Genomic DNA, 27,786 nt, shown 5'->3' with positions numbered 1-27,786 from the left:
AACTGCATGGCCTGGATCACTAACCAGGCACATTTGCATGAAGAGCCCATAGATCAATGTATTTTGGGCCCAGATTAAATTAGTGCTAGCTAATTAGCTTGATGTAACTATTATTCCCAATCTCCTATTCTTAGTACTTCTGAGTGAAACCACATGAACTCCTGGCTAGTCTCCCTTAGTATAAAACTATGCAAACCCAGTCTTTTTATATGCTCAGAAAATGCATCTTACATTGAATACAGGGCAATCCCCCTTTCATTTATGTCTAGAGATCTTTCTCTTTTTTTTTGGGGGGGGGGGGTGATGGAAGAGGTGGAAGGGTTTTTTGAGGTACTGAGCTCCCTTCTAAACTCACTTCCAGATGGGGGAAACATCACATTAGGACTTGTCTACATTGTACATCAGTCTGCACCAGAAGGGTGTAAATTTTAATGCGCAGTAGGTTGTTGTGCAGTAACTGGCCCGTATGGACCCTGCTGGTGCGCACTAGAAGTTCCCCAGTGTGTGTTAATGCAGTCCCCTATGTCAGCACTCACTAGGGAACTTTTACTGTGCGCTAGCTGGGTCCCATGGGACAATCAGTGTACAATATACTAATGTGCGCTAGAATTTACACCCCTCTAGTGCAGACACATACTCTGAGTCTGCTGTGGACAAACAAGTATATGAACTTTCAGATCCTATACTGTTCAATAACTGCAGCCTTTCTATTTTGAGATCTTTCAGGAGTACGTGGATGATGGGCGTGAGTTAAATATAGGGAAACAAAGGTGGGGCTGTTTGGTTTACTTCTCTTTCTTTTTCCTTTGTGGTTCTGCGCAGTGGAAGGCTGTGCAAACTGCCTGAGGGGATATAGTAAGTGCCCTTTCAGAGCGAGGTAGGATGGAGACCCTAAAGACTAACCTTTAGGGAAGAACTGTCTGGCAAAGGCGGTCACAGAGGAAGAATATGAAAGCGCATATTTATGGTACTTAGCCTGCATTACTGTACTGTACTATATGAGCACCACAATCGTTAACGTATTTATCCTTACAACACTGCTGTGAGGTAGGCAAGCACTACTATCCCCATTTGACAGATGGGGAACTGAGGCTATGTGACTGCCCAAGGTCACACAGAGTTTGTGGGAGAGCCAAGTGTCTGGCTAGAACCCTAACCACTGGGCTCCTGCCTCCCTGGAGACCCTGTTTTACGATTTATTGGTTGTGGCAGGCCATTGCTCCTGTGAGTTTTCAGGTATGTTTTGTTCATGTTAATAAGTGCTGTTTAAATGGCACATGCTAGAGTAGTGTAGCTGGCACCAAGGGCTCTGGTGACTCAAATGAACCAACTTTGTGATTTGTAACTTCATAAATACATTATTTTTGGTTCAAAGCCTGACCTACAGATTCTCGGTTCAGAAGGGACAATTGTTAGCAGATATGAACAAAACTGATTGGATGGACTTTGGGGGATTTTGTTTTTTTTCCTCTAAAAAAGCAACAAATGTTGTCCTAAGTAAATATTTTTAAAAAAAATCTAAAACACAATTTCCAATCAACTTTGACTTCAGTTTGAACTAAGGGCTTTGGATGGAGATAAGAACAATTAAAATGGAATTTCTGCATTTGCCCAGGAGGCTAAATTCTCAGCATTTTAGCAGACTGTTTCCTTCTATCTTACTGAAGGAAACCTACACTGTGGTGATGTAGTGTGATTAGTAGAGCAAAAATGCAGAAACTTCGGGTTGAGAGTAGTCACTAAACCAGATCCAAGTTCACAATGAATTATCTCAAGTTTAGGATGCATAAGAGGCAGATTTGGGAGAATATCTGGAATTCTGTGTTCAGTTCTTGACAATTCAGAAACATGTAGCCAAGATAGGAGTTCAGAGGAGGGCAAAAACCACTAGGAGGATGGACCATCACAGCGGGAAGTTAAAGAGCTGAATATGGATAGCTAAGTTTAGTGATAACTTTGTCAAAATGGGAGATAATGATTTCCTCTACTTGATGTTCATTTACTGTGCATATAGGCCACAGTAACTGCTATATGCAAAGACACTTACAGGACAGAAGAGCTCAAACAGATGCTTGAGCCAGTTGATAGAACTTCATGTGAATTGTTTAACAACTTGCCCCCTCTGCTAAAACACTCTGCAAAATGAATAGCTGCTGTGGCTATCTTACATTTTCTGATTTGACTCCAGTTCTTTGCTGGGGCACCGGCTTCTTTATGGTTGGAACTTTGGGTGGAGGGCGATGGGGCACGAGCACTGGTCCTGATTGTGATCCCTGAAATGATGCTGACTTTGTGATGCTGGGAAGGGAGTCAGGCTGGGTGAATGTTTGGGTTCTTACTGGAGCAAGCTTCAGAGCATTCTCTTGTGTTCCTGAAATGCAAAAACAACCATTGTTTGAATCTGTCTGAAGCGTAGCTCAAAGATCTCTTTCCTTTGTGGTCTTGTTTTCCAAAATGCTTTTGCCCATTATCGTACAGGGACAGCATTCAGGTTGAAGATGAAGGTTTTAGAAATAAATACAGAATTTCACCAAAAATGTATCATTAGAATGTCTTTAATTTTATGAAAACTAGTCATTGCATATTCATTATACTCCTTGCCAGCATTACTTCTAACCCAAACACAGAAGCATTGTGCTAGTGTGTGACCTAGGTGATAGGTCAATGGAGGGAACTTGGGAGAGATGGGTTAAATTCCAAACTCTGCCACTGGCCTGCTGGATGACCTCTCCATGCCAAATATTCCTCATTTGTAAAATAGGGATGATGATACTAATCTCCTTTGTAAAGCACTTTGGGTTCTATGGATGAAAAATGCTGTAGAAGAGCTAGGTGTTACTAGAGCATGAGAATCCTAAAATGAAACTGACCAGCCTAGTTTTCTTAGCCAAGCGAAATATAAAAAGTAAACAGTAATAAACTAGTGCAAAGTAAACTTGATTTCACCCATTCTTTCTCCTTTAATGTGCAAATGGGCTCTGAAGAGCAAATATAAAAATGGCATTCCAGGGTTGTTCTCTCAGTGATTCCAGATTACATTTACTCAGTTTTACGAATGAAAAAAAATTTTTTTTTCTAATTGCCAGCCCTATAAACTTGGGCTGGGATGTGAGAGTAAAGCTGAAATGTTTCTGGTTCATGCTTCATCAACAATAAAGACTCTGCATTTGTAATTTAGTTAACGATTCTGTTGCTGATGTGTGAGCCTGGATAGAATCCAGCTCACTCTACTGGTGCTGTGTAGGCTCCGCCCTGCTATCTGCGGAAGCGAACATTGTTGTTACTAAAGCAAGCAGCTACCCCTCTGGAGTCACAGAGGGAACAGATATGTTGAGAAGGAAGGTGACATCTGTCTTTCTCAGAGTACAGTCGAGTACCATAATCTATGATGTTCTTAGTAACAGGAACAGCAAGGACATATTTTAAAATATGACTTATTTTATGGGGACCCTTTAAAAGACAGAAATTAAGTAATCTTGAAACAAAAAGGCTAATGGTATCCAAGCTGACAGAAAACATTCAAAGAAAAATCTTGCAGGACCCCCCAAGGTTGTAGTAAGGTTAACAGGAGCGTTTTAAAGGTAATACATGTCTTATTTAGGTTATGGTCAGGGAGGATGAAATGCACCTACATTTTCTTTATTTGGAGATTTTAAAACTCCATTGGAAAGCTCTGCTTACCGCCTTTTGCTTCCATCAGACATCTAATAGCTTCCTCCGCTTCCTGAGCTGTGGTGGTTTTGATCTGCTTGACGTTATAAGGCTTACTTATTCCAGTCCGGGCTTTAGGCTTACAACAAGAAAAGGGGGAAAAGAGTAGGTGAGTGAGTAATTCTGAAGGAAAAGGCTTTTCCTGTGAAACCCTTTAACCCACAGGCTGTACGCTGTACCGGTGTAATCACTTCCAGCGATTCATGCACCTGTCTCCACAGAACTGCACTGGCTGCCATTTAACAATCTACTAATATTTCAAAATGGCTTTATTTTAATTTTTCTTTGGCAGCTATCATATCTTTGCTACTGGCTGTAGCTGCCCCAATTGATCTCATTACCTGTCTCTTGTCTGACGGGGGGAGAGGGAAATATTTTCACAGCATTTGTATGTAACTTTACTTTCCATAAAAGCCCCCAGTTACAGCCCCAAGCCAAGTCTGAAAGTACAGCACAGGGAACAGCAGTGCAAAGATCCCCACAGGGTCCCATTAATGTGCCTCCTCTTGACTAGTAAGGGGGTCCTCTGTGTGAGGAAGGAGAGTCTAATCCTCAAGTCTATTCAGCTCTGGGCCTCTCCATTGAAGGTGCCAGCTATGGGCGTGCTGGTCTCTCGTGTGCACTTCACGTATACACTCTGCACTGGACAGAGGCCATCAAAGCAGTGGCTGACATAGGAGCACAGCACAGCCTTCAACCCCCTCAATCTTAGACCAGGCCTATACTAAAAAGCTGGGTTGACCCAGCGGCGTGAAATACCCACTGCCCCGAGTGGCACAGTTAAGCTGACCTACCTCCTAGTGTAGACAGTGCTACGTCCATGGAGCCCCTCCTGTCGCTGCAGTGAGCGGCTACACTGACGCACTGCAGCAGTGCAGCTGCGGCTCTGCCACTGTAGCCGTTTCAATCTACACATAGCCTTAGGGCGGGTCCTCCAACCCTAACCCTAAAGCTTAAGTTGATCGAATTTATGCCACTCAAGAGTGTGAAAAAGACACATCACCCCCCGAGTGACGCAAGTTACAGAGACCTGAGCACGGTCCACACCAAGCTATGTCGGCAGGAGGCACTCTCCGGCTGACATAGCTTCCACCTCTCGTGGAGGTGGAGTCGTTATGCTGATGGGAGAGCGCTCTCCCATCGGCTTAGCATGTCTTCACCAGACGCAGTACAGTGGCGCTGAGGTACTGCTTCCAGTGTAGACCTGCCCTTAGTATCAAATGATTGTGGGCCTGCTGGCCCTGTAGCCAAATACTAGAGCATGGTTGTTTCAACTCTGTAGTTCCAGCTCAGACCTGTGCAGAATCCCTACCTGTAAGACTTGGGAGCTATATGCAGATAATATTCCCTCGGAAATGGGGGAAGGACGCCAGGAGCTATGGTGACACCACTCTATAGGCTGATTTAGATGGATCCTGGGGCCTGTCTAGAGCAGTCCTTCTCAACCTTTCTAATACCAGTGACCAGCTGGCTGCCTTCCTAAATTGTGTCAGGGAGATCTCAGGGACTGGCACCAGTCATGGATCAGTCGTTGAGAAACACTGGTCTAGAGGATGCTGAATATTAGGATTTGGCATTGAAAAAGAGCCATTGGCAGAGAGCTAAAGTAAGTAAATCTAGAATGTAGCAGGCAGGCAAAGCTGACAAGTTCAAAGGGGAAATTTGTTAAATAGCTGTAGTTTATTCATTTTCAAGTTGTGAGGCAGCCATTATTTATTAAAGTAAGTCTCCCTGTGTCTATATGTACATATACACACTTGCCTAACACATACTCTGTTCTGATTATGCCCCCCCAGTTACTGATCCTGGGTAATTACAGGGTGACTGTATCCTTACTGCTTTGCTCAGCACTCCTGACGTAAATCGCATCTGCTGGCTGGTGGGTTGAGACTCTAATTAGCACCTGGTCCCCTTTTTAGTTAATTGTGTGGTGCAGTGCTGCTGAGGGACTCACTGGTTGCTGAGGCGCCCCTGGGAGAAGCTTTGCCGTCTGCAGGATGGAGCACAGGGAGTGACCTCCTGAGGAGATGGAACCATCGGATGGAGATTTTTTGACAGATACTCCAGCTGCAAGGGAAATAAGAATGAGTTTTCAAATGCAAGAGCCTGTGCAGTGTTTGTTAATAATAAATAATAATAATAATCTCAATTGGGCATTAATACTGCAGCCCAGCTATGACTATTTCAATGGCAATGTTGTTAACTATTCATTTCTGATCAAAGAAACATAAGAAAGGAAGGACAATGCTGAAGAACTGAATGTATTTCTAAAAGAGAATTTCTAGTTGCACTCTGGAGCATATGTGCTGCATGAAAGTCGAATGCCTGTGATCTATGCAGGAGTTCAGACCAGAAGATCATAATGGCCCCTTCTCATCTTAGAGTCTATGAGTGAATCTGAACAATCTGACATGACTGGCCTCTCATTTTGGCATCCCAAGTGAGTAGAGCTTTGAATACCATCACTTCACCCTCAGAAATCTATGCCGTGGCTGAGGTCAAACTATCCATCAAATGAAGAAAAACAGCTCTATTTTCCTCAGTGCTATCCCAAATGTGGGCAGTGCGTACGTATGTGAGGTAACCATCTAATGGGAAGGGATGAAAATCAGACCAAATATTTTGTTTAAACTTTTCAAGGGAATATTGCATAAAAAATTAAACCGAATAAACAAAAAAATGGTAATAAAATGCTTTGAGTATTAAAAAGAAAAGACTCAGGGAGATTAAACACTGGTGTCTTTTACTGTACCAAAGCATCAGTTATTTGCAAATTCTCCCCCTTTGCTGTTGGGTGGATGTGAGACATACACGAACTATTATAACTCCACTGAAGTGGAGAAAGGACTTTCATTACTAGAGTACCTTTCATCCCAAACTATTTCAAAGAACCACTTCACCCATCACTGAAATGCAGCCACTGCTGGAGTGAAACACAGCAGTTGTTTAACACCACAAGAGTTTAGGGAAAGAAATGAAGGCGAACACTGTGCCTGACTGAAACAGCAGGTGATGGGGATTTAAACAGGCATAGGTATTTACCTGTTTGTTATTACTAGAAACAATAGGGTGGCAACAGAGTCCAGCTGACATGGGACAACATTTAAAAAGAAACTGAAATTTTACCTGGAGGGGGAGGTCTCTGGGGTGGCTGAGGCGGGCGAGGCCTGTCAGGAACAGACAGAGATCTGCTTGGAGACCGATGGCGAAGCCCCACACCTAATTCCAGCTCCTGCTTTAATTCAGCTAGGTCAGCATCATCTAGGGGGAAATTTCAGGGAAAAAACAAACAAGAGAGTTTTGCATTTGAGAATTACGGCAGAGATGGATCAAGACTGGAGTGTCAGGAGACAGGCACCTGTGATTTGAAAACAAGAGCTGGTTAACTGAGGCTTTGTCTACACTGCACTTTCGTCGGTAAAACTTCTGGCGTGTCAGGGATACCCTGCAACTTCTGGCTGTCCCAGGTGGCAGCGGGACCCTGCAGCTCCCAGCTGCCTGCAGGCTAAAGTCATGGGGTCTTCAGAAGTCATGGATTCCATGACCTCCGTGATAAAATTGTAGCGTTAAGCATGGTTAACTGCTAAGGCAACCTGGCAGTTGCTGAGATAACTATACCATGTTACCTCAGTATCTGCAGTATTCCTTAGGGAATCCCAATACTAAGGAGAGGGAACGCTGTAGATACTGAGATTAACATTGTATAATAATTTTAAGCAACTGGCAAGTTTTTCAAAGCAACATTGTTTAAGTCAGAGGGTGCCCGAACCTCAAAATTGCCAAAAATAAGTAAAATCAGAGCACAGAGGGGTAAAGCAAACTCTTAGTCTTGGTCGTAATAGGAACTCGTTTGAAGTAATTCACCGGCAAGTTTCCGGAGAGTTCAGATTCCACTGCCACCAATGCCTATGGTTTTAAAGCCTGAATTAAAGTCCATCGAAGTCAATGGGAGTCTTTCAATTGACTTCACGGACGAGGCCTCACTGACAAGAACATAAAGTAAGGACAACTCTGCATTGTGTGCGCTGGTGCTATGTGATGCGAGATAGATAAGGAGAATTACTGCTATTTCCTATGATTTGTAATACATACACACTTAGGCACAACTACCCTACCCTGAACAGAACAGCGTTAAGGCAGGGTTACGCTTAATTACTTATTTATTTTTTGTATGGCAGTAGCATTCAGAAGCTCCAGTCATGGATCCTAGGCCCCTCTGCACAAGGCACTCTTATGAACCAGAATAAAAATCTGGTCCCTGTCCTGCAAAACTTACAATCTACGTATAAGCCAAGAGAGAACATGTGAACACAACAAACAGCCAAGAGATGCAAAAGGAAACAAGCTTTAAGGCCTTCCTTTAAAGAAGCCATGTAACTTACCTTTATATGGATGTGGCTTTCCTCCAGTAAGCAGTGGAGATTTGCTTGAAGTTACTGTGGGTGCAACCGTAAAATATTCAGGACCCTCAGGTAAGCCTTCTGTCATCTCTGCTACCGGGTGCTGAGGCAGCATGTCATCCAAATAATCATCCTCATCATCTAGTATATCACCTGAAACAAAACATTTGAAAATGCAGACAGACATTGTCAGAAAACACGTTCTCTTCTCGCTCCCATTTTCTATACAGGTTATTTTGTTAGGCAACATTTTTGTTGATTCCATGTGTTTTAGGATTGCTTTTTTGATCAGGCGTTCTCAAACTTTTTTTGCTGGAACCCCTTTGAAAATATTTCAGGCTGTGATGACCCCCCACCCCCCAAAAAAGTGATAGCAAATTATGGTACATACTCATAGGTGCATACTCATGGCGTCGCTACCCTTATATCTGCACCGCTGCTGGCGCTGTCTTCAGAGCTGGGTGGCTGGAGAGTGGCAGCTGCTGGCCAGGTGCCCAGCTCTGAAGGCAGCGCCGCTGTCAACAGCAGCAGAGAAGTAAGGATGGCATGGCATGGTATGGTACTGCCACCCTTACTTCCGTGCTGCTGCTAATGATGGTGCTGCCTTCAGAACTAGGTGGCCAGAGAGCAGTGGCTGCTGTATCCCCCACAACTCCTCTTTCCCCCAGCGACATTGTTGTGATCTCACGACCCCCCTACAATAGCCTTGCAACTCCCTTTTGGGTTGGGACCCCCAGTTTGAGAAACCCTGATATAGATCATTTTAATGTATTATGACTGTGATAGTGTATTTTTTTATTACTGAGCAGGTACGGATAGTTGATAGTCAATGGGGCTCTGCATGAGAACTGGGGTCTACCTGAGTAGTTCACAGTGCCAGATCAGGGCTCTGTTCACAAACCTGTTTCTAAGAATTGTTTTATTACAAACTAAGATAGTGATCACATGCAGATATCTACCCTCTGCCCACAGTGAACAACGCAAATTCTCATAGTTCAGCCTAGAGTTGTGCTACTAACCTTCTGATTCATAGTCCAAACTTGAAAAATCAAAGTTTTCCTCCAGCAGACAGGAGTTTGCGGTGGGTGACATGGGTGCAATGCTCTCCCGTTTTCGAGCAATTTCCTCCTGAAAGCCCTTCAGCCAATCCTTAGTCTTAGGCCGGATATTCACTGCTCTGCCTTTGACCTAGAGTCATGAAAGAATTGTTTTCCCTTTGTTAAGAAAATGAGAATGGTGCCCCAATAGGCTAGTAAATGCAGATGTTCCATCTGACAAATGCTTCAGAAATCTAGATGGCATCAGGTTCATTTCAGAAGTTCAGTGATAAGGAAATACTCTTCCTAGTACCATCACGGGGAAAAAAAACCCCAGAATTAATCCTTTGGATGTAACAATACTCCAGGTATTGACTGAACAACTCTGCTGCTCTTATTGGGCTTGTTTATGTTGCGGCTTCCTTTCTTCAAAGTTTTCATACTGAAATTAGCCTTGTAGTTCTTGGTTACTCAATTCTGCACTCAACAATCATTTGCTTTTGGAGAGAAATGGTAAAATATCACAGCAATTATGCTGTATAATTTTTAAAATGATAATCATAATAATTAGGGGTGGTATTTTCAAAAGTGCCTTAGTGACTTAAGAGCATATGGGATATGTACTCGTAAATCACTTAGGCCAGTGGCTCTCAGCCTTTCCAGAATACTGTACCCCTTTCAAGAGTCTGATTTGTCTTGCGTACCCTAAGTTTCACCTCACTTAAAACTACTTGTTAACAAAATCAGACATAGAAATACAAGTGTCACAGCACACCGTGACTGAAAAATTGCTTACGTTCCCATTTTTGCCATATAATTCAATTGGAATGTAAATATTGTACTTATATTTTAGTGTATAATACATAGAGCAGTACGTGTACCCTTGGTTGAGAATCACTGACTTAGGCATTTTGAAAAATCACACCAGCGCTCTAGTAGCCTGATATCTAACCATAAAGCAGGCCCCAAATTGCCTCCCCAAACGAACAAACATGACTGTTGATCCATGTGAGAAACATACCTTAAAGCAGAGTAGAACCTTAGCTGCTGATACATTTTGCATTACTGCACATGTTGGCACCATTACGCATGTTCCAGTTCCAGAGCTCTGTTTAGAAGCTCCTGAAGAAGCAATACCTGCCTTCCTTATATGGCCAGGCCTTAGAAGTGATCATTGTGGGTATTCAGCTTCTTTGAAAAATCAGGCCATAGATTCAGGTGCCTAGATATGGACTTAGGTATCTAACCTAAGCTACCCATTTTTGAAAAGTTTGGTGTGCATTCACTAAAATAAACCGGAGATGGTTTTACCTTGCTACCATCCATATCCAGAACACTGAGAGCTGACCTGCTGTCTGCAAATGTTACCATCATCTGACCTCGATTGATCCTAGTAAGAACAGAGAGACGAGACAACTGTACAGTTTGCTGTCCACAAGGAAATAGTAGGACTAAATGGTGACTATAGTAATTGTGCAATTTTTCATTTAGCTCTTTCAATAACACAATTACTAACAAGTGTTTTTGTGACAGGTGGGACCAAGCATCCCAGCACTGACTCTCCCTCACCACCCATCCTCCCTCATGTGGCCCCACCAGAGTGGATGCTACTGGGGTTGTCCTCAAAGCAACAGTTCATCCCTCTGAACAAAGGTTAAGAAAATGTTGCACACCTTCCTGCATCCACAGTATTTTCCCCATCCCCGTGTAACATACCTCTCCCCTTCCATGTACCCGCTTCATCTGCTCTGTGTGAACTCTGCACGAAAGCTGCCTCTCAGAGGGCACACAACCTCCTCAAAGGCTACTACTCTGTCCTACAGCAAGCTGCAAAGGGGTGTGAAAAAAGCAAAGCACATTTCCTTCATGCTCCTCTCAGCAGCCACGGAATGCTCCAAACCTTCATAAACCATGCGGTGGTGGGGTCCTAGGGCTGCTCCTGAACCCATATCCCCTACTTAGTAGTATGCAGGGCTAAATAGAGAGAGCCAAGCTGACAGTATTTAGCAAAACAATCTCCTGAAATAAGTAGGTCAAATGCCTCGTAATTGATTTGTTGGTCTTGCTGTCAAGTCACAACTACTGCCACAAAGAAGTTAGATTCCAGGAGGAAGCAGCAGGCATAGCAGCATTTTGTGGCCAGGCACGACTTCAGATGTATGCCCCAGCGGAACAGTCTAACATCACTCCCATTTCAGTGGCACACTCGGTTCTGCTAGCCCTTTTCCCACTTTGGACAGGTACTTTTGATGCTGTTGTTTTCTTCCACTCATGGTAATGTAAATCAGATAATGCCAAGCTGTGCTTGTTTTCTTCAACACAGAAGTACCATAGCTACCAGGAGGCCCAAAATAACTCAGCTGGAAGGAAACAAAACTCCTCCAACAGGGCTTAGAACGAAACACCCTCCCTCGCACTCAGTAGGTCCAGGAATGACAAAAGAGCCTGAGCCCCCAAGGATAGGCTAGAGGCTCTTAAATCCAAAAGAGGTGGAGTCACTCAGGAGAGCCAAATGGGTGTGAAAGATTGCCAAGGAAGGCAGACTCTCTCAGTCACAGGAATGGGAGGCACAAATTAGAAGTACTGCAAATTGAGGCAACACCCAATGCATGAGGATAAAAGGGCTGAGCCTGAGCAAGGTGAAGAGCTGGCCCCAGGAGGCACACTCAGGGCGAAGCCTCTGACCTGGAGCACTGCATACCCTTCTCCCCGACATAGCCAAGGAACCTGTTAGGATATTTCTTTAGTCGGATAGAGAGAAATAAAACATAAGTGCTAATAATTTCTAATCATTAATGCAATCCGAATGCAATATGTTACAGTCTAAAACGGTTATTCGTATTCCACACAGTTAATGCATTTTAATTAGGATTTTTAAAAAAAATAGATTGCACGTGTCAAGAAATCAACATTTACCTGACAAGAACAATGGTGCCATAATTCTCAAATATTTGCATAAGCTCAGTCCGCAAGTCCTCGGGAAATTCGTTTTTCTCTTCAGGGGTTGGTGACTGGAGATTTACCATTACGGTGGCATCCAATGGTCCCTGGAAGGATGACACTTCCTGGAAAACGCTTTCGCGAGCAGCCACGTTAACTTCCTGGACTTCCACTTCTACAATAGCTAACACGGGCCTAGATTTTACACACACACACAAACATTGCTTTCATGTTATCTAAAATCACCCTCAAATAATAGGACATGCAAAAGATTGGTTGTCTGAAAGCAAGAATCTATTTTTAGATGTATTTCTGAAGCACCTTTCATCCCGGGATCTCACAGCACTTTGCAGATATTTTAATTAAGCCTAACAATACCCCTTTGAAGTAAATAACTGTAATACCCATTTTACACATAGGGTATGTCTACACGGCAGCTGGGAACATGTGTCCCTGCTCAGGTAGACAGACGTGTTAGCTCTGCTAGAGCTAGTATGCTAAAAAATAGTAGTGTAGCTGGGGTAGCAGCTTGGGCTAACTACCCAAATACATACCGATGGGGTCTGGCCGGGTTTGTACTCAGATGGCTAGCCCGAGCTGCCACCTGTGCTAACCCCAGCTATGTTGCAATTTTTCATGTATTAGCTGGAGCAGAGCTAGTGCATGCCTATCTACCCAAGCTGGGAAGCACGCTCCCAGTGGCAGCGTAGACATCCCCAGAGAGAGAGAGAGAGAGAGAGAAGTTGAGTAGTGGGCCCAAGGCCACATAATGAGTAAGCAGCACAGCGGGCAACAGAACCCCGGAGTCCGGACTCCTAATTTATTACTCTGTCTACTCCCTCATATAGGGTCTCACAGATTTACCACCACTACATTTAGTGAAAGATAGTGGTGATAATATACTGTAGTAGCAAACATAATAATAATACGAATATAATACTTGGCACTTCCATAGGACCTTCCATCCCAAGATCTCAGAGTGCTTTACTTATATTAATAAATTGTTTCCCAACACCTCTATGAAACAGGGAAGTGTTATTTCCCAAGAGGCATAGTGAGGTTAAGTGGTTTGCCCGAATTCACACAGGGTGCCCAAGATAAAGCAGTTTTTCTTCTTGACTTCTAGTTCTTTTGCCCAGGACAAACAGTGAGAGGACAATGTACCCTTAAGTGTGCAACATGTTTGTGTAGCACAGACAATGATTTTCTAAGTAGTTATGAACCATCTCTTATGTGTTAGCTCTCTGTGTGTGTCAGGTCTACATAAATAGGGGCACGCTGTCCAAAGGGCTGAGGCTCGGCCTCTGTAGATGCAATCTGCACCCTCAGGATTGTACTTGCAGATGTATTGAAGGCACTCATTGGACACTTGCATATCTAAGCTCTTGTCATTGCTACCCGCTATCTGCACTACAGCTGGTTCTGTAATACGCACTACCAGACTGAACAAAAAGACTGACGGTTGAGATGAAGGGGAGACAGAAATTAAAACAACCCTCTATAGGAAGCGTTAACTATTTCTGAAAACACTGTTGTTGCTTAGTACGTTGCTGGATGTTAGAAGAGATACACTGGAGTTTCTTTTTATAGCACATCCTGGAAAACCCAACCTACTGAGTGTAACTAACAGGTGTTGTTGAAACATGGTTACTGCAGTGGTGGTTGCTATAACTGGGAGCCAAGGTAAAAGAAGCCTTGCTTCAAATGTTGCATTTTATAATGATTGTGGCAATTACACTGTTAGCTGCAGGAGCCAGTAGTGTCAGTGCGAATGGGCTAGTGCCTTGACATAGAGAAATGGTTTGTTTGTGAGAAGCATGTTCTTTCATTGCTGGAGAAAGGTGTAGCAATGCTACAGAGTAACAATGCTGTGAAAAGCACTTTTGTGATTCACTGAACTCTACCGTGAGAAACAAAACAGCATTTCCATAGAGCACCCCAGGATAATTACAGAAGCTATTTTGAAAACAGACAAGCTTTTGAGATACATTTATCAAAGCACTCATAGCATTCATTTTCAGAACAAGTGAAACAATAACAGTGAGCAAAGAAAGTTAATCTGTATAATTTTTCTTTAGGGAGAAGATCTATAATCAACGTGGCTGTCTCAGCTTTTGATTTTGTTCTCTTCCCCTTTCTCCGTAAGTGGGGAGGCTTAATGTGTTTGCATCTCAGAGAAGCTCATTAACATTCACACACCCCAGCTCTACACACACAGTTTATGCCGCTAAGGCAACACATCTCAGCTGCCTTCATTCTAGCAGAAGACTGGGTGGTGCCTGTCAATGCTGCACCTTTAATTGGTTTGAGCAGTCAGAAATGAATGAGGAGAGGCATCAAATCATCCAGCCCTTGCCTCTGCATCTTGTCCAGCCCTTGCTGATATCATAGTACAGAGGAAAATTAATACAAGGCCCACGGGCATTGCCACCCTTTGGTTTAGAACCATGATGGGGTTAAATGTCAAAGGGCTGAACAGAGAATAAGCATGTAGCATCCATTAACAATCATTCTTGGCCCTTCCATTGAATATATACTTCAGTGAGCCTCAATGTAATCAGAGAAAGATAATCTAAGCTAGGACATTACCTGTGATCAGATGCCTGCAGCTCCGCTCTTCCATAATACATCAGGGCACCAGGAGTCCAAGTGTGTTTGACTTTTGTTTCGGCACTCAGATCACTATCTAGGAGATTGATCTCTCCAGCTATACAGCACAAAAGAGCATTAAAGTTCATAGACTTGTAATAATAATTTAAACTATTTTAACCATTTGCATTTCACAGAACTGTGGTTTTCACCAAAACACATTGTTCCTGAAGCACTCCATCTAAAGGATGGCTTATATCCCTCTAGACCTTGAATTTCCTAATAGAAAACAAAATGTAAAAAGAAGTGCAATCGATAGCACAGATCATTAGAACAAGACAAAATGCAAACCAATAACTTTTCAGAGACCTATATAATTTAGCATCACACAACGTCACATTAAAGTATAGCATTTTTCTCCAGCCTGAAAACACCTATATTTTGAAATAACCACATGCAGTTAAAGAGACCAGACAGAGGAAATCCTGTATGGCTCTAGCTTCTCTGCTTTCCACATGGTTTTTCTGGGTGACAGGAAGTGTTCAAATCTGGGATAAGAGTGTAGTATAGATTGTTGCTTCCTTACCAGCTAGTGCCACTCTGGACTCTCCCTTTATGCTAGGGGAGGCCCTGTGCTGCACTCAGAAACATGAAGAAATGGAGGGAAGCATTGCTAGGCCTGGGGAGAAGGGTTATTTCTCATCTCCAGAGCTCAAGATGAGTTACTGTGGGACATGATCACTTCTCCTGGCTGCCTCATACTAGCTATACATCTCTTCCCTTTGATCTAGGAACTGAATTGTAAACAACCTGCAAGGAATGTCTCCCCTGCAAACAGCTCTCTGGCCCCAGTATCCTCCACTGTATAGAACAGAAATGGAAGTTGGACTATTCGGCAGATCAGCAGTAGAGAGAGAGAGAGAGAAGAAGCTTTGCCACCAAATCAGAAGGGGTAGTGGAGTTTATAGGTGGAGAATGGAACCAGAAGGATTGGGTGGGGCTCAAAGGCAGAAAATGGGGAGGGGGAGAAGATGGATCTCCTAGCTGTGTTACCACTTGGGCTAGCTCTGGAAGGTCTGTAAGTACAGGAGAAAGAGGTTTCATTTATTTGCTACTTTCTTCTGATATATGGTGGGCTCTTGCAGCCCTGCTAGATCATCCCATCTACAATGTCTGCTCAGCCAGCTGAAGTCCTCTCTGGAGCCACTTGAAAGAAGAATTGAGAGAGAAAGGGAAATTTATTGAATAGCTGGGGATATTTTTTTAGCTGAAAAGATGCAATGGAATTACTGGATAGTCTGCAACAATCATAAAGCAGTTGGGAAATATGAGGAGAGTTATTCAACTTCTGCATGCATTTAGAACAATGGCAGACCTGCTACAAACATGAAAAAATGACAAAAGTTGTAGAAACGTGAAAAAAATGGAAAGGGTGAGAGGTAGATTCTTAAGGGAGGATTTTTAGGCTAACTGTGGTCTACAAGGTGGAAGGGGAAAAAAAATTGGGTCAATTATTGAGCAGCCAGAAGTGGAGAGAGGGTGCCTCTGCTAACTGTGAGAAGTGTAGGGAGGAGATACCAGCACTTTTATCCTCCCATCCAAGTGTTATTTTCTTCTTGGTTATTCATCTGGGATATTTCGATTATCTACAGCAACACAAACCCCTCTATTCCTGTGTGTAGGACCCTATTGGCTTAGAAGAACTGCAGCCCTACCAATATTTGAGCTTATTTCTCACACAAACTGAAGTTCACCTATTGTTATCCCCTGCATCTCATCCCTTCTATGGTTTTATTGCTTTGTAAGCTCATGCCTCTATTTACTGGTCATGATCCTCTTTTTACTACACCATCAGATTTTAAAATCAATATGAGATTATTTATGTTACATTGACATCCTCTCTGGAAACCCTCACTTTCCTTCATGGTATTTATACTGAGGCAGTCCACGGGATGACCCTTGTATCTTAAGAGGTAAAGTCACATTTGTATGCATGGATCAGGTAATTTCTCATGTAACTCTTCACTTTGCATGCGTAAGTGCAGTTTTTACACATACTAATGGATGACATGCAGATTCAGAGGCTGGTATGGAAATATGGCTCTGGCGGCAAAAAGTTGTTTTTTTTTTAAAAAACTGTCCTAGTATTTTATAGCTTTTAACTTACAGATAAAGTAATGCACTGCACTTCCGTAGCACTTTCCATTCAACGATCTCAAAGCATTTTACAAGTATGAATTAATAAAACCTCACAACGTTCAGTATTATCATTCCCTAATAACATCTGAGGAAACCAAGGCACAAGGCTCAGATCCTTATTGAAATCAGTAACAACAGGAGCAGGAGTAGGCTGTAGCTAAGTGACTTGATCAGGTTTCAAATGTGACTTCTATGTTCATGAAAGCAGTCCCACTGAAACCAAAGGGAGTACCACCATGAGTAAGGTAATCACAGTTTCACCCAGACTAAAGGCCAGATCCAGGTATAGAACCTAGAATCCCAGACTGTCCACCTTCTTCTCTAACCACTAGACCAAATTCCATCCCTTGGATCCAGTGAGATCTGACTGCCAGGCATCATTATTTAAAATGAGAAATGCAAAAATGAGAAAGACCCTACGCACCTGTTTTATCAAATGAAAGCTTCTTTCTCCACCAAAGCACTCGGTCAGTCCAAGCAGGGGTTCTGCACTTATCGCTTGTATCATAAGCCTCTGAGCCAACGTCATATTTATATGTTGGTCCAAAATGAATAGTGCCTTCATGAAAGTCTTTAAAAATCTATTAAAATAAATATCATTTCTTCAATCAGCTAATTCCTGCTTATGAAGGTTTCATAGTCACATATTCACTTTTATTAATATAATCACACTTTGATTTTTTTTTAAATGAACATACCCATAGAAACGCATTTCTGAAAATGCCCTCATTTTCATTCTTACTTAAAGGCAATTAGTTTGGATCAAAATATGGGTGTTCTGGAAAATGGCTATTTTAAATTTGGAGCAAATGGGATAAATCCCCTTACTTTTCCACTGGATTTCTGCTGCTGTAGTTGATCAAATTCCAGGAGTCTTTTCCAGTCTTGTCGTTTAAGAAAATAAAAGACTTCTTCATATGTCAGATCAATGCGATAGTTAAAATCGCCACACCAGAACACATAGTCATGTGAGAACACATTCCTCCCCTGGTTAGAAGATACAGAATTTAAGACATAGTTTAAAATGATACATTTTAATCAACTGAGTTTTAAAACTCAGTCTCCCTCGAATACTATATTTTGGACTTGTTTACGAGGTTTTAATTGCTAAATCCAGTGCAGACTAAAAAAGTGGTCTCTACATTTCTTTCTGCATCCCACAGTTATTTAGTCACAATTTTACATCCATAATTTAGATATCTTAATTCTGGCACAGTCAAGGACTTATATGCCTGCATGATCTAAACTGCAGCCACAAAATGCTCTTGCTATTGTATGCACCCGCAAAAACAGAGGCTTCAGTCAAGACCAGGCTGAAAATTTGCCCCTACAACTGCATAGCACATTTCTGTAAATGTAAAGTAATAATATTATTAACAGAGATTCACTCCAATATTTAAGCTTCATGTGTTATGCTACAGATAACTGCACTTTCAAAAAATAAGCTCTAAACCTCTGAACACAGGGATTCATAAAGGAAACACTTCAGACCTGTATCTCTAGCATCACTAGAGGGCACTGTTAATATATATTACACACACACAAAGTATACACCAATATAGTAAACTTACAGGATATAAAATAGTTAATGAGCTATTGGAAGTAAGGACTGCTATACGCATGATTTTATGGCCATTTAGAATGAATATTCTATGCAGGTCTTCAATACTGGGACTATTATTTCTAACATAAATGGAAACTGATTAATATGCTATATGTGTCAAGCCTGTAAACCCTGGAAACAACAGGGAGTTAAATTTTATGCTCTTCAACCTAAATGCCATTCTTTGCTGACTTAACAAAATAAATGAACACATCATAAACTGGTCCTTTCGTTCCCTGGCTTACAGGCTCTCTGGAGAAGTCTGAAAGAAATGGCAGCTGTGGAAATCTAACGCGGCCAACACCATTAAGGCAAGCACAGGAACAAAGCCACAAAAAACCTACAGGGCCACTTGATGGCCTTAAACAGAGACAACTGAGAGGTGATCAACAGAATACCATCCAAAAGATATCATATCTGATATAAATACAGAGGAAAGGGATCTCAGAATGTCTGTTTGCGCCACATTCTGATAAAGATAAAAATTAATTGTGCTTGGTCTTCTTGGGAAATGAGACTCTAGGGGAAGTGTAGGGAGAAAGGATGAAGAAAAGCAGGAGGCATGTAGGCTGTGTGCAGGAGACTGAGAAGTTGTGGCATGTCACAATCAAAGAGAAGGAGTAGCTGGAGTATGACACACTCTGGGTATGCTCTGATAGAAAATGGTCTTTTTAGGGACTCTTGCTAACTAATTCAAATTAGAGCAGCCCCAGGGTGAACTAAACTGTTCTGGGTCTGAGCAGAGAACCAGGGAGCCATTACTGTCTGTGTGATGCCACCACACCTGGTTCTTAAAGCGTAATCTTGGCAAACTGGTCCACAATGCATAAAGTTTTCAATCTGTGAATCAGGTGGGTGTGATAGTGAGTGATGAAACATTATGATGGTGGGAAACTGGTTATATCCCTTCATTGTTCACGTTCAGGCATTCTCACATCTGGGTTATTTAAAGGTGTAGAATTTTTGTAAAGAAAGTATTGTTTGTTTTTGGGTTAGCTGGTCTCCATGGAAATAAGCTTTCAACCTTACTTTCTTTTTTATTAAGTTCTTTTGTGTGAATACTCTATGACTTTGAATTGCCTCCCGTGCTGACCTGCCAGGTAGTATAGATTGCTACTGACTCTCACAATTAAAAATTTAAGGATATAATTTTCACTCCCATTCACAACATTTCTGTCTGAGACATCCTAAATACTTACCATTGGGAAGCTGAGTTTCTGTGTAATCTCTTTATAATCTTCATTCCTCTCTTTCACTTGAGACTGACCAGCTGTCAAGTGACTGCATATGAAGCAAAAACTGGTACTGTGGAACTGGAAACGGATGCCTACTGCACCTTTATTCCCAGCTTTCCCTCCCATCCCGGTTTTCACTGTGTCTATTGCTACATCCCTGGACCAAAAAAAAAAAAAAAAAAAAAAAAAAAGGTGGGGGTTGGGGGGAGAGAAAAAAAAAATCAGTCAGTCATTACTGGAAAGTGGAAAGGAAAACCCCATCTTATTTAGAATGATGCTTTTATTTTCCCTCCAGTTATTAAATCCATGAATGAGCAGAGATTCATGTTGGTCAATGGATCTCTTAGGGTCTTTTGCTGCAACATTACTATTGGCGGTATAGATGTTCTAATGTTTCAGATTACCAGTTAAAAAACAACAATACAGTAATAAAACAATCAAGTGAAATAACTTTGTCCTTGGGCCACCCCTCTTGGCATCCTTTCCAAACTATTCAGCATTCTTTGCATGAAAACATTTCTGTACCTTTTGTAACTTATATGAGGTTTACTTTTGATGTTTGTCTTTATCAAAAAAATTCCTTTGAAGTAGTGACAATAATTAAGGGTCACTTTTTACTCCCTTTTATTTTCCATTCTGCTGACATGAATCTGCTAACAGCTGGTTATCTACTGAAGTGGCATTTCCATACCATGAAATGCAACTTTTGTAGTGGAGAGCGGGCCACATCTCTGGTGTATCAATGCAAATATCAAAGCATACAGATTATAAAATCTGTATTTATCATACTAGTTGATTGTTAGAAACAAATACTCAGACCTTGAGCACTGAAATGGCATCAGTTTTGAAAACAAATTGCCTGTTGCATCCATATTATTAATTACATCTTAGCAATTAACATATCATTGTTTTACATTATATTACAACTTGGCAAAACAAACCACCTGTTAGCAGAGTAATTACTCCCAGATAGCCAGTCTATTTTGAGAATAATGCACGCCTGTCTTTTCAGATAAGCAAATAGTGAGATCATAATTGTAATTGCCCCAGTCCTGTGTGAATCCTTCCTATTGAGAAAATTTCCAGTTACTTTGTACATAAAATCATGAGCACTGGATTAGAATATTTGTGTCCGTTGATGCAGGGCAATATCTGGAGGGGACAAACGTTAAGTCTTTGTTGACTTTTGGTTACACACATTCTTGGAGGTTCTAGAGGTGTTGGGGCAATTTCATACCACAACCCGTGCTTTGCTTCTCTTTCCTGGCTGGTGAAGGCCAGTGGGGAAATACTAGGTCCTGGGTTGGCTGATGGGGAACATCAACACCTTCTCAGAGAGTTTTGACCATTTTAAGGAATCATGTGTTCTGTCTCTGCTCTAAGAAGCCATCCATTGATGTGCCAACCTATACAACTATTAACTGGAATCTAATCCTCCATTCTTGGTTAAGGTTATAGGAAAGGTTGTGGTGAGACAGCCTCATAGTATCCTGAGCCTCTGAGTTCCTTGACCCATTCATTGTGATATATACTTCAATCACACCCCATTTTATTAATCTCCTCTTTACACTAGTCTAACCTTTTAATCTCCCTTAGCATAGAAATCTTTCTCTGCCTCTGATGATTTTTGTTGTCCTTTTCTGGATTTTTCTTTTTTATTTTTAAACTACAAAATCACGTGACTAGGATTGGCTGTGTCCATGTATCCTGTAGCAGCTCATTAATATTAAATAACGAAACTCAGCCACTTATTAAAATCAAAACCTTTCAGGACTTTCAATGGCCCACTGTTGTATATCTGAGTGCTAACAGGTTGACAGTTGCAATAGAACCAATCTGTAGAAAGAAAAGGAGTACTTGTGGCACCTTAGAGACTAACCAATTTATCTGAGCATAAGCTTTCGTGAGCTACAGCTCACTTCATCGGATGTATACCGTGGAAACTGCAGAAGACATTATATACACACAGAGAATATGAAACAATACCTTCTCCCGCCCCACTGTCCTGCTGGTAATAGCTTATCTAAAGTGATCATCAAGTTGGGCCATTTCCAGCACAAATCCAGGTTCTCACTCTCCTGCTGGTAATAGCCCATCCAAAGTGACCACTCTCTTCACAATGTGTATGATAATCAAGGTGGGCCATTTCCTGTGCAAATCCAGGTTCTCTCACCCCCTGGAGAGTGAGTTTGTGTGTGTGTGGGGGGGGACGGAGGGTAAGAAAACCTGGATTTGTGCTAGAAATGGCCCAACTTGATGATCACTTTAGATAAGCTATTACCAGCAGGAGAGTGAATTTGTGTGTGTATGGGGGTGGGGGGGGGGTGAGAAAACCTGGATTTGTGCTGGAAATGGCCCACCTTGATTATCATGCACATTGTAGGGAGAGTGGTCACTTTGGATAAGCTATTACCAGCAGGAGAGTGAGTTTGTGTGTGTGTGGTTTTTGGAGGGGGGTGAGGGAGTGAGAGAACCTGGATTTGTGCAGGAAATGGCCCACCTTGATTATCATACACATTGTGAAGAGAGTGGTCACTTTGGATGGGCTATTACCAGCAGGAGAGTGAGTTTGGGGGGGGGGGAGGGGGGGTGAGAAAACCTGGATTTGTGCTGGAAATGGCCCAACTTGATGATCACTTTAGATAAGCTCTTACCAGCAGGACAGTGGGGCGGGAGGAGGTATTGTTTCATGGTCTCTGTGTGTATATAATGTCTTCTGCAGTTTCCACGGTATGCATCCGATGAAGTGAGCTGTAGCTCACGAAAGCTCACGCTCAAATAAATTGGTAAGTCTCTAAGGTGCCACAAGTACTCCTTTTCTTTTTGCGAATACCGACTAACACGGCTGTTACTCTGAAACCAATCTGTAGAGTAATTCTGCTATTGATCCCTTTTTATTCAAGCTGGAGTACTCAAATTTCACCTAGTAAAAGTTATTCTCCTTCTTTGGACTACTTTTATCAGACAGGTTAGTTAAAAAAAATAAAAAATAAATAAAATAAATTCAGGAATTTAGTCTTTTCCCTTTAGAACGCAGAAGGCTGCAGTAAGGGAACACTAGTGTTACCTGGATTCCATTAGTCTGACTGCAGAGCTAGGTACGACATGAAGACGGCATGGACCTTCATGGTGGATATTTGACTAGTGAAAGAGAAAGTAAGATAGCCCAGCAGGGTTTGAAACTCTCGAAGGTTTTAGTGACCCAGCAGTGCATTTGGTATGGGGTGGATGATATTGTTCTAGTCTTCTCTGGGAGATGCCAGTGTGTAGTTCTGGCCAATTACTCCGCTCCCACCTGCATATCCGTAGGCATGCTTCATTCCACTGCACAGGCACTTTCATGCAGGCTCTGTTCTGTTATCCACCCTACCCAATGTGTATGTGAGTCTGTTGAGGTAGACAGGGAGCTAGTTTGGGTTCCCCTGTTATCACTACTGTACACAGAGGTCACACAACTCTGTCTCTGTCAATTTAGGCCCAGATGCTGTAGTCTATTTGGTTCCACAGCGCTTGGTTGAAATGGAGACTTAATGACAGTAAGCTCGCTGAAGCTAAATCTAGAGAAGAAAGGAGTCCTGGTGGCAGAAGCAGCATAAATATACGGTAGGAGAGTTTTCTCATCTTACGACCAACAAGATTATCCACTCTCTAGCCCAAGAGTTTTTGGATTTTAGTGTACTTTGCAGCCCTGATTGCTCCTGGATCTCAGATGTCATCAGTGGCCAAAAGCATATTCTTTCCCAGGTGAATCTGCCTTTTATCTCAGATCTGGACCTTGCAACTCCAGGTTGTATTGCTACAGCGCTCTCTCCATGAGACTACCCCTGAAGAACACTCCAAAGCTGCAGCTGGTGCAGAGTGCCACTAGCTACCTGTTTGGCAGTGTTGGCCACAGGGAGAATATTATGATAGTTCTGCAATGGCGAGGTTGGCTTTCTATTTCCTTTAGGGTGCAAGTCAAGGTGTTGGTAGGGATCTACATATGGCTGGGTTCCTGGGTGCCTCAGAGACTGCTCCTCTCCCTTTGTGCTACTACAACAATTGGGGAAGGTGCTCTTAATGGTTACTGTAGTTAAAAATCTGAGGTGAAATCTTGGCCCAACTAAAGTCAATGGAAGTTTTGCCATGGTCTTCAATGGGGCCAGGATTTCATCCTGGGGACTGACGGCAGGACAGTCTATCTAAGGATCTTATACAATCCCCATTACCACAGCACCTCAACGTCACACAATCTTTAATGCATTTGTCCTCACAGCGCCTCCGTGAGGTAGGCCAGTACTACTATTCCCATTCTACAGAAGGGCAACTGAGTCACAGAGAGAAAGTGACTTGCCCAAGGTGACACAGGAAGCTTGTGGCAAAGTAGAGACTTGAACCCACGCTCCCTTCCTCTATCAAAGGAATGATCTTCTCAGAGGAGAGATCTTGACTCTAGGATTTGCTTCCCCTGTTGGTTCTAGGAACTGCATTAGGCCTATATCTTTTCTCCAGCTTTTGTCTGTGTTGGGGATGGGTGCAGGGAAGCTTAGCGGGGAGAAATTTATAAAGGTGCCCTCGACAATTAGATGGCTCGCTCCTAGTGAAAGTCAAAGGGAGCAAGTTGCCGGACTCCAATTTGTGCTTTTGAAAATATCTCCTCCTTGGTCTATTTTTGATGGGAGTCTTCTCCTTTTGCCCAGTTTGGCATCAGTACAGCTTACGTTGTAAAATACTGTACAGATGTCCTAACTTGCTCGTTTCTATTGATTTTATTTCAAATAAAGAAATAAAGTAAAATTATTACTTCTCATGTCTGAAGAATTTGTTAGCCAATGAAATTCTGTTTTTAACAGGAATTTTTATCTCTATCCCTAGCCCAACCTCACGTTTACAATTGTACGGGTTAATGAGCTTACACGAAATGAAGAACACATTTCTGCAGCAGGAATTCTCAGCAAAAACCAGGCCTTCACCTCAGGGCTAGATTGAAGAACTTTGGGGCCCTGTGAACTATGGCATTTAGGTGTCCCCCACCTTTCCTTCTCCTATAGGTTAGGAAGCCTTGGGATGAGGGTCAGGTACTGCCCCAGAGGGTGGGACAATCTGTGTGTGTGTGGGGGGGGGGGCGGTCAGGTTCTGCCCTGAGGGAGTGAGAGGCCCTGGAGGGGCTGTTAGAGAGTGAACTCACCCTGCACTCAGCTAGCAGCAGTTCCTGTCCCACAGGGCTGGCCCGGCTCCCCACTCCATCCCACTAGTTCTTGCCACAGCATGCTGGCAGAGCCCTCCCTCCAACTCCTTCCTGGCCCATGATGTGTGTGTGTGTGTGTGTGTGTGTGTGTGTGTGTGTGTGTGTGTGTGTGTGTGTGTGTGTGTGTGTGTGTGTGTGTGTGTGTGTGTGTGTGTGTGTGTGTGTGTGTGTGTGTGTGTGTGTGTGTGTGTGTGTGTGTGTGTGTGTGTGTATATAGTTGGTACCCCTAGAGTCAGGCCCCCCACTGAAATGGCGGCACTGGTTCGACTGCACTGTGTGCACATTGATTAATCCAGGCCTGCTTTCCCTGCTCCCAACTCCAGGCCACAGGAAACCATTTGTGAAAACATGACACCTTCGTACCTAATGAAGGGGACGTGATAAGGTCGTACAAAGATGAAGAGACAAACGCCAACAAGCTGTGCCGATGTCAGCAGAATGTACCGGTGAGTCCTGGAAACCGCTTTCTGAAGCTGCTCCCCCCACATCTTCCTATTAGTTGTACTGGAACAAAAACAAACACTGAATGAATTGAACAGAAACGAAATAATAAAAATCATGTTGAAGCCTCTTTCTTTGCAATGTCTCTTTCCCCTGCTCTTGCAACACGAGGCAGAGGGCAGTAAGGTGAGAGCTAAATGGACTTTAACTGCTTAGGAGGTGACCGGCTACATGTGCTCAATATTGAATGCACTGCTACTCTCAAGTGATGGTTGGGCAGCCATGTTCTGCATAGACTTGACCTTGTAGACCTCCTTATTTTTCTTGTCCTAAAGATCCACTGATACATGCAGATGAATACTGACCCACCAACCATGCTACATACTACTGTAGCTTTGCTATTCCTAAAGATGATATCTCAATGTTAAGCTAGAAGAATCAGCAGTGAAACGCTACATTCCTTGGTTGTTTTTGCCCCTTTCCCCTTGAGTCCTCCTCCAGCCTGTCAAGGAACAAATTTTTTCACATGCACGGACAAGAAAAGTTCATTCCTTACCTCTACTTCCTACCCTAGCAGTACCTTTATGAATACACATACATAAATACTTAAGCACAGAGAGATATTGCTCACATTGTAAAATTCCACACATACATTTCAGTTGTGTGTAGAGACTTTGACAGTTTAACATTTCAGCATCAGACAAGGATACTGAGAGCACAGTGCTAAAGTAGGGCCCTGCATTGGCTTAGAAAGCTCAATGATATGCATTGTATAAAAATGAGAGAGTGCACATTTGGGCTGGTAACCTTGGCATTTGTTAATGACAAACACATTCCCACACAGAGTGACTATATGCAGGTGAATGTACAAAGCACAGCTCTGTTTTCACCTACCTGGTATTTACAATATTCCCTGCATTTAATTCCACCATCTCTTCAAATCCCACAGCAAACATGTCAGCAGGGCAGCTTTCATCGTCTGCGTATAGAGGAACAAAAGTCATTCAAGACTTACCACTTTATTTGTTGTTTCGTTTAATCATTTGCATACTTGACAGAAATTAGAAAAAGAGACGTCCTATAGTTAATTTTGTGCATCCTCTGCCAAGTTATATAATTATAGCTCTTTTATATACTCTTCCTCCCTCCAGCAGGACAGTTCAGTTTCTATCTTTAGAAAGCAACCCTTGCAGTTCCTTTTATCATTTTTCTGCTTGTCTCCTTCTGGTTGTCTGCATCTTTCTGGTAGGAAGGAGCCCAGAACAAAGCACTTTATTCTAGGTGTGGCCTCAGCAATGTTGTTTAGAGGGAGATCCTCTCTTCCCAGATTTAAGATATGATGCCACTGTGTACAAAACCCAAAAGTCACAATGGTTTGCCCCATCCCATCCAGTCACATTGAAATCTCATACCCAGTATGCGGTCCAATATCTCAACGTCTGTTTTTGACACAGAATTTATCTAGCTGCAACTATTGTCCACTACCAGCATGTTTCTTCCTCCCCACCCATGCCCCCAAGTAAGATTTTCCACTACTTTGAGGAAGTCTTGGAGGTTCCTTGCTAACTTTCTTCCCTGTCTTCTTCAACAACATACACCACGGATTGTAGCCGCTTACCAGTGAAGAAATGTGTCTTGACAACAGTGCTCCTTAGACCAACTGGTACAGGAGTTGGGGGGAGGTGTCACTGATGGGCAACCCACCTAGGTGTGAGCATGCTCCTTGGAGAGGACTCAGACAATCAGACACTGATCTCTCATGGGGCGGCACAAAACTACATCTACATCTGCTTGTTCACCAGGTTTGCCTTACATCTAAAGGGTTTTCATTATTATTCACCAGACAACAAGAACTTCACTCAGCCCTTAGGGCTATACAGAAGAATACTGTAGGAGCCTAAATCAGGTTTGCTCACAAATTAAGAATAAGAAAAGCAGAAAAGTGCACATGCAAAAATAGTAACTGCATATTTTACATGCATAATTTTGACACCCATTTTTGAAAATTTAGCCATTAATGTAGATTATTAAAACAGCTGACTGCATGAGGCGCCTGACTTCATTGTCAGTAAGTATGTCTAATGTGCATGAACAGAACACATACAGCATAACGTTGTTAATCTCCTACTTCCTGGGCCTTCTGAGACTACAGTAGTATGGGCTCAAGAGAAGTAATGCTCACGTGAGACAGCCAGGGATACATGGAATTTATTTGTGTGCTACGCACAGGAATATCTCAGCAATGCCTGCAAAGGATTATGTATTACGCTGTAACAGGGAAAGTGAAGGACAAGCAGTAATTTTAGAACCACTTCATTTCTGAAGGACAGAACACTATCTTTGCTGTTTTCTTTAGGAAAATCTGTAAGTCAGTTACAATCACAAGCCCTGTTTTGTAAACTGG

The 27,786-nt window shown here is 42.5% G+C and overlaps 1 protein-coding gene across 6 annotated transcripts in view; it reads right to left on the bottom strand.

The window, feature by feature from the left end:
* Window positions 1-27,786, bottom strand: part of SYNJ2 (synaptojanin 2) — a 103,940-nt gene that overhangs the window by 9,008 nt on the left and 67,146 nt on the right. For all 6 annotated transcript variants that reach the window (XR_012158101.2, XM_073337776.2, XM_073337777.2 and 3 more), the window contains 14 exons: window positions 26,277-26,361; window positions 25,305-25,445; window positions 19,679-19,871; window positions 17,705-17,863; window positions 17,301-17,457; window positions 14,678-14,795; window positions 12,065-12,283; window positions 10,460-10,538; window positions 9,131-9,299; window positions 8,094-8,264; window positions 6,838-6,972; window positions 5,666-5,778; window positions 3,682-3,790; window positions 2,169-2,371 (listed from right to left, as the gene is read on the bottom strand). Coding sequence is in view for 5 of the 6 variants with exons in the window: in XM_073337776.2 (XP_073193877.1) it covers window positions 2,169-2,371; window positions 3,682-3,790; window positions 5,666-5,778; window positions 6,838-6,972; window positions 8,094-8,264; window positions 9,131-9,299; window positions 10,460-10,538; window positions 12,065-12,283; window positions 14,678-14,795; window positions 17,301-17,457; window positions 17,705-17,863; window positions 19,679-19,871; window positions 25,305-25,445; window positions 26,277-26,361 (2,051 nt within the window). In the remaining variant the exon portion in view is untranslated. The remainder of the gene's footprint in view (window positions 1-2,168; window positions 2,372-3,681; window positions 3,791-5,665; window positions 5,779-6,837; window positions 6,973-8,093; window positions 8,265-9,130; window positions 9,300-10,459; window positions 10,539-12,064; window positions 12,284-14,677; window positions 14,796-17,300; window positions 17,458-17,704; window positions 17,864-19,678; window positions 19,872-25,304; window positions 25,446-26,276; window positions 26,362-27,786) is intronic.

This window comes from Lepidochelys kempii, chromosome 3 (assembly GCF_965140285.1).
Source record: "Lepidochelys kempii isolate rLepKem1 chromosome 3, rLepKem1.hap1, whole genome shotgun sequence".
Taxonomy (NCBI): Eukaryota; Metazoa; Chordata; order Testudines; family Cheloniidae; genus Lepidochelys; species Lepidochelys kempii.
This window is presented reverse-complemented; position numbering and strand designations above follow the sequence as displayed.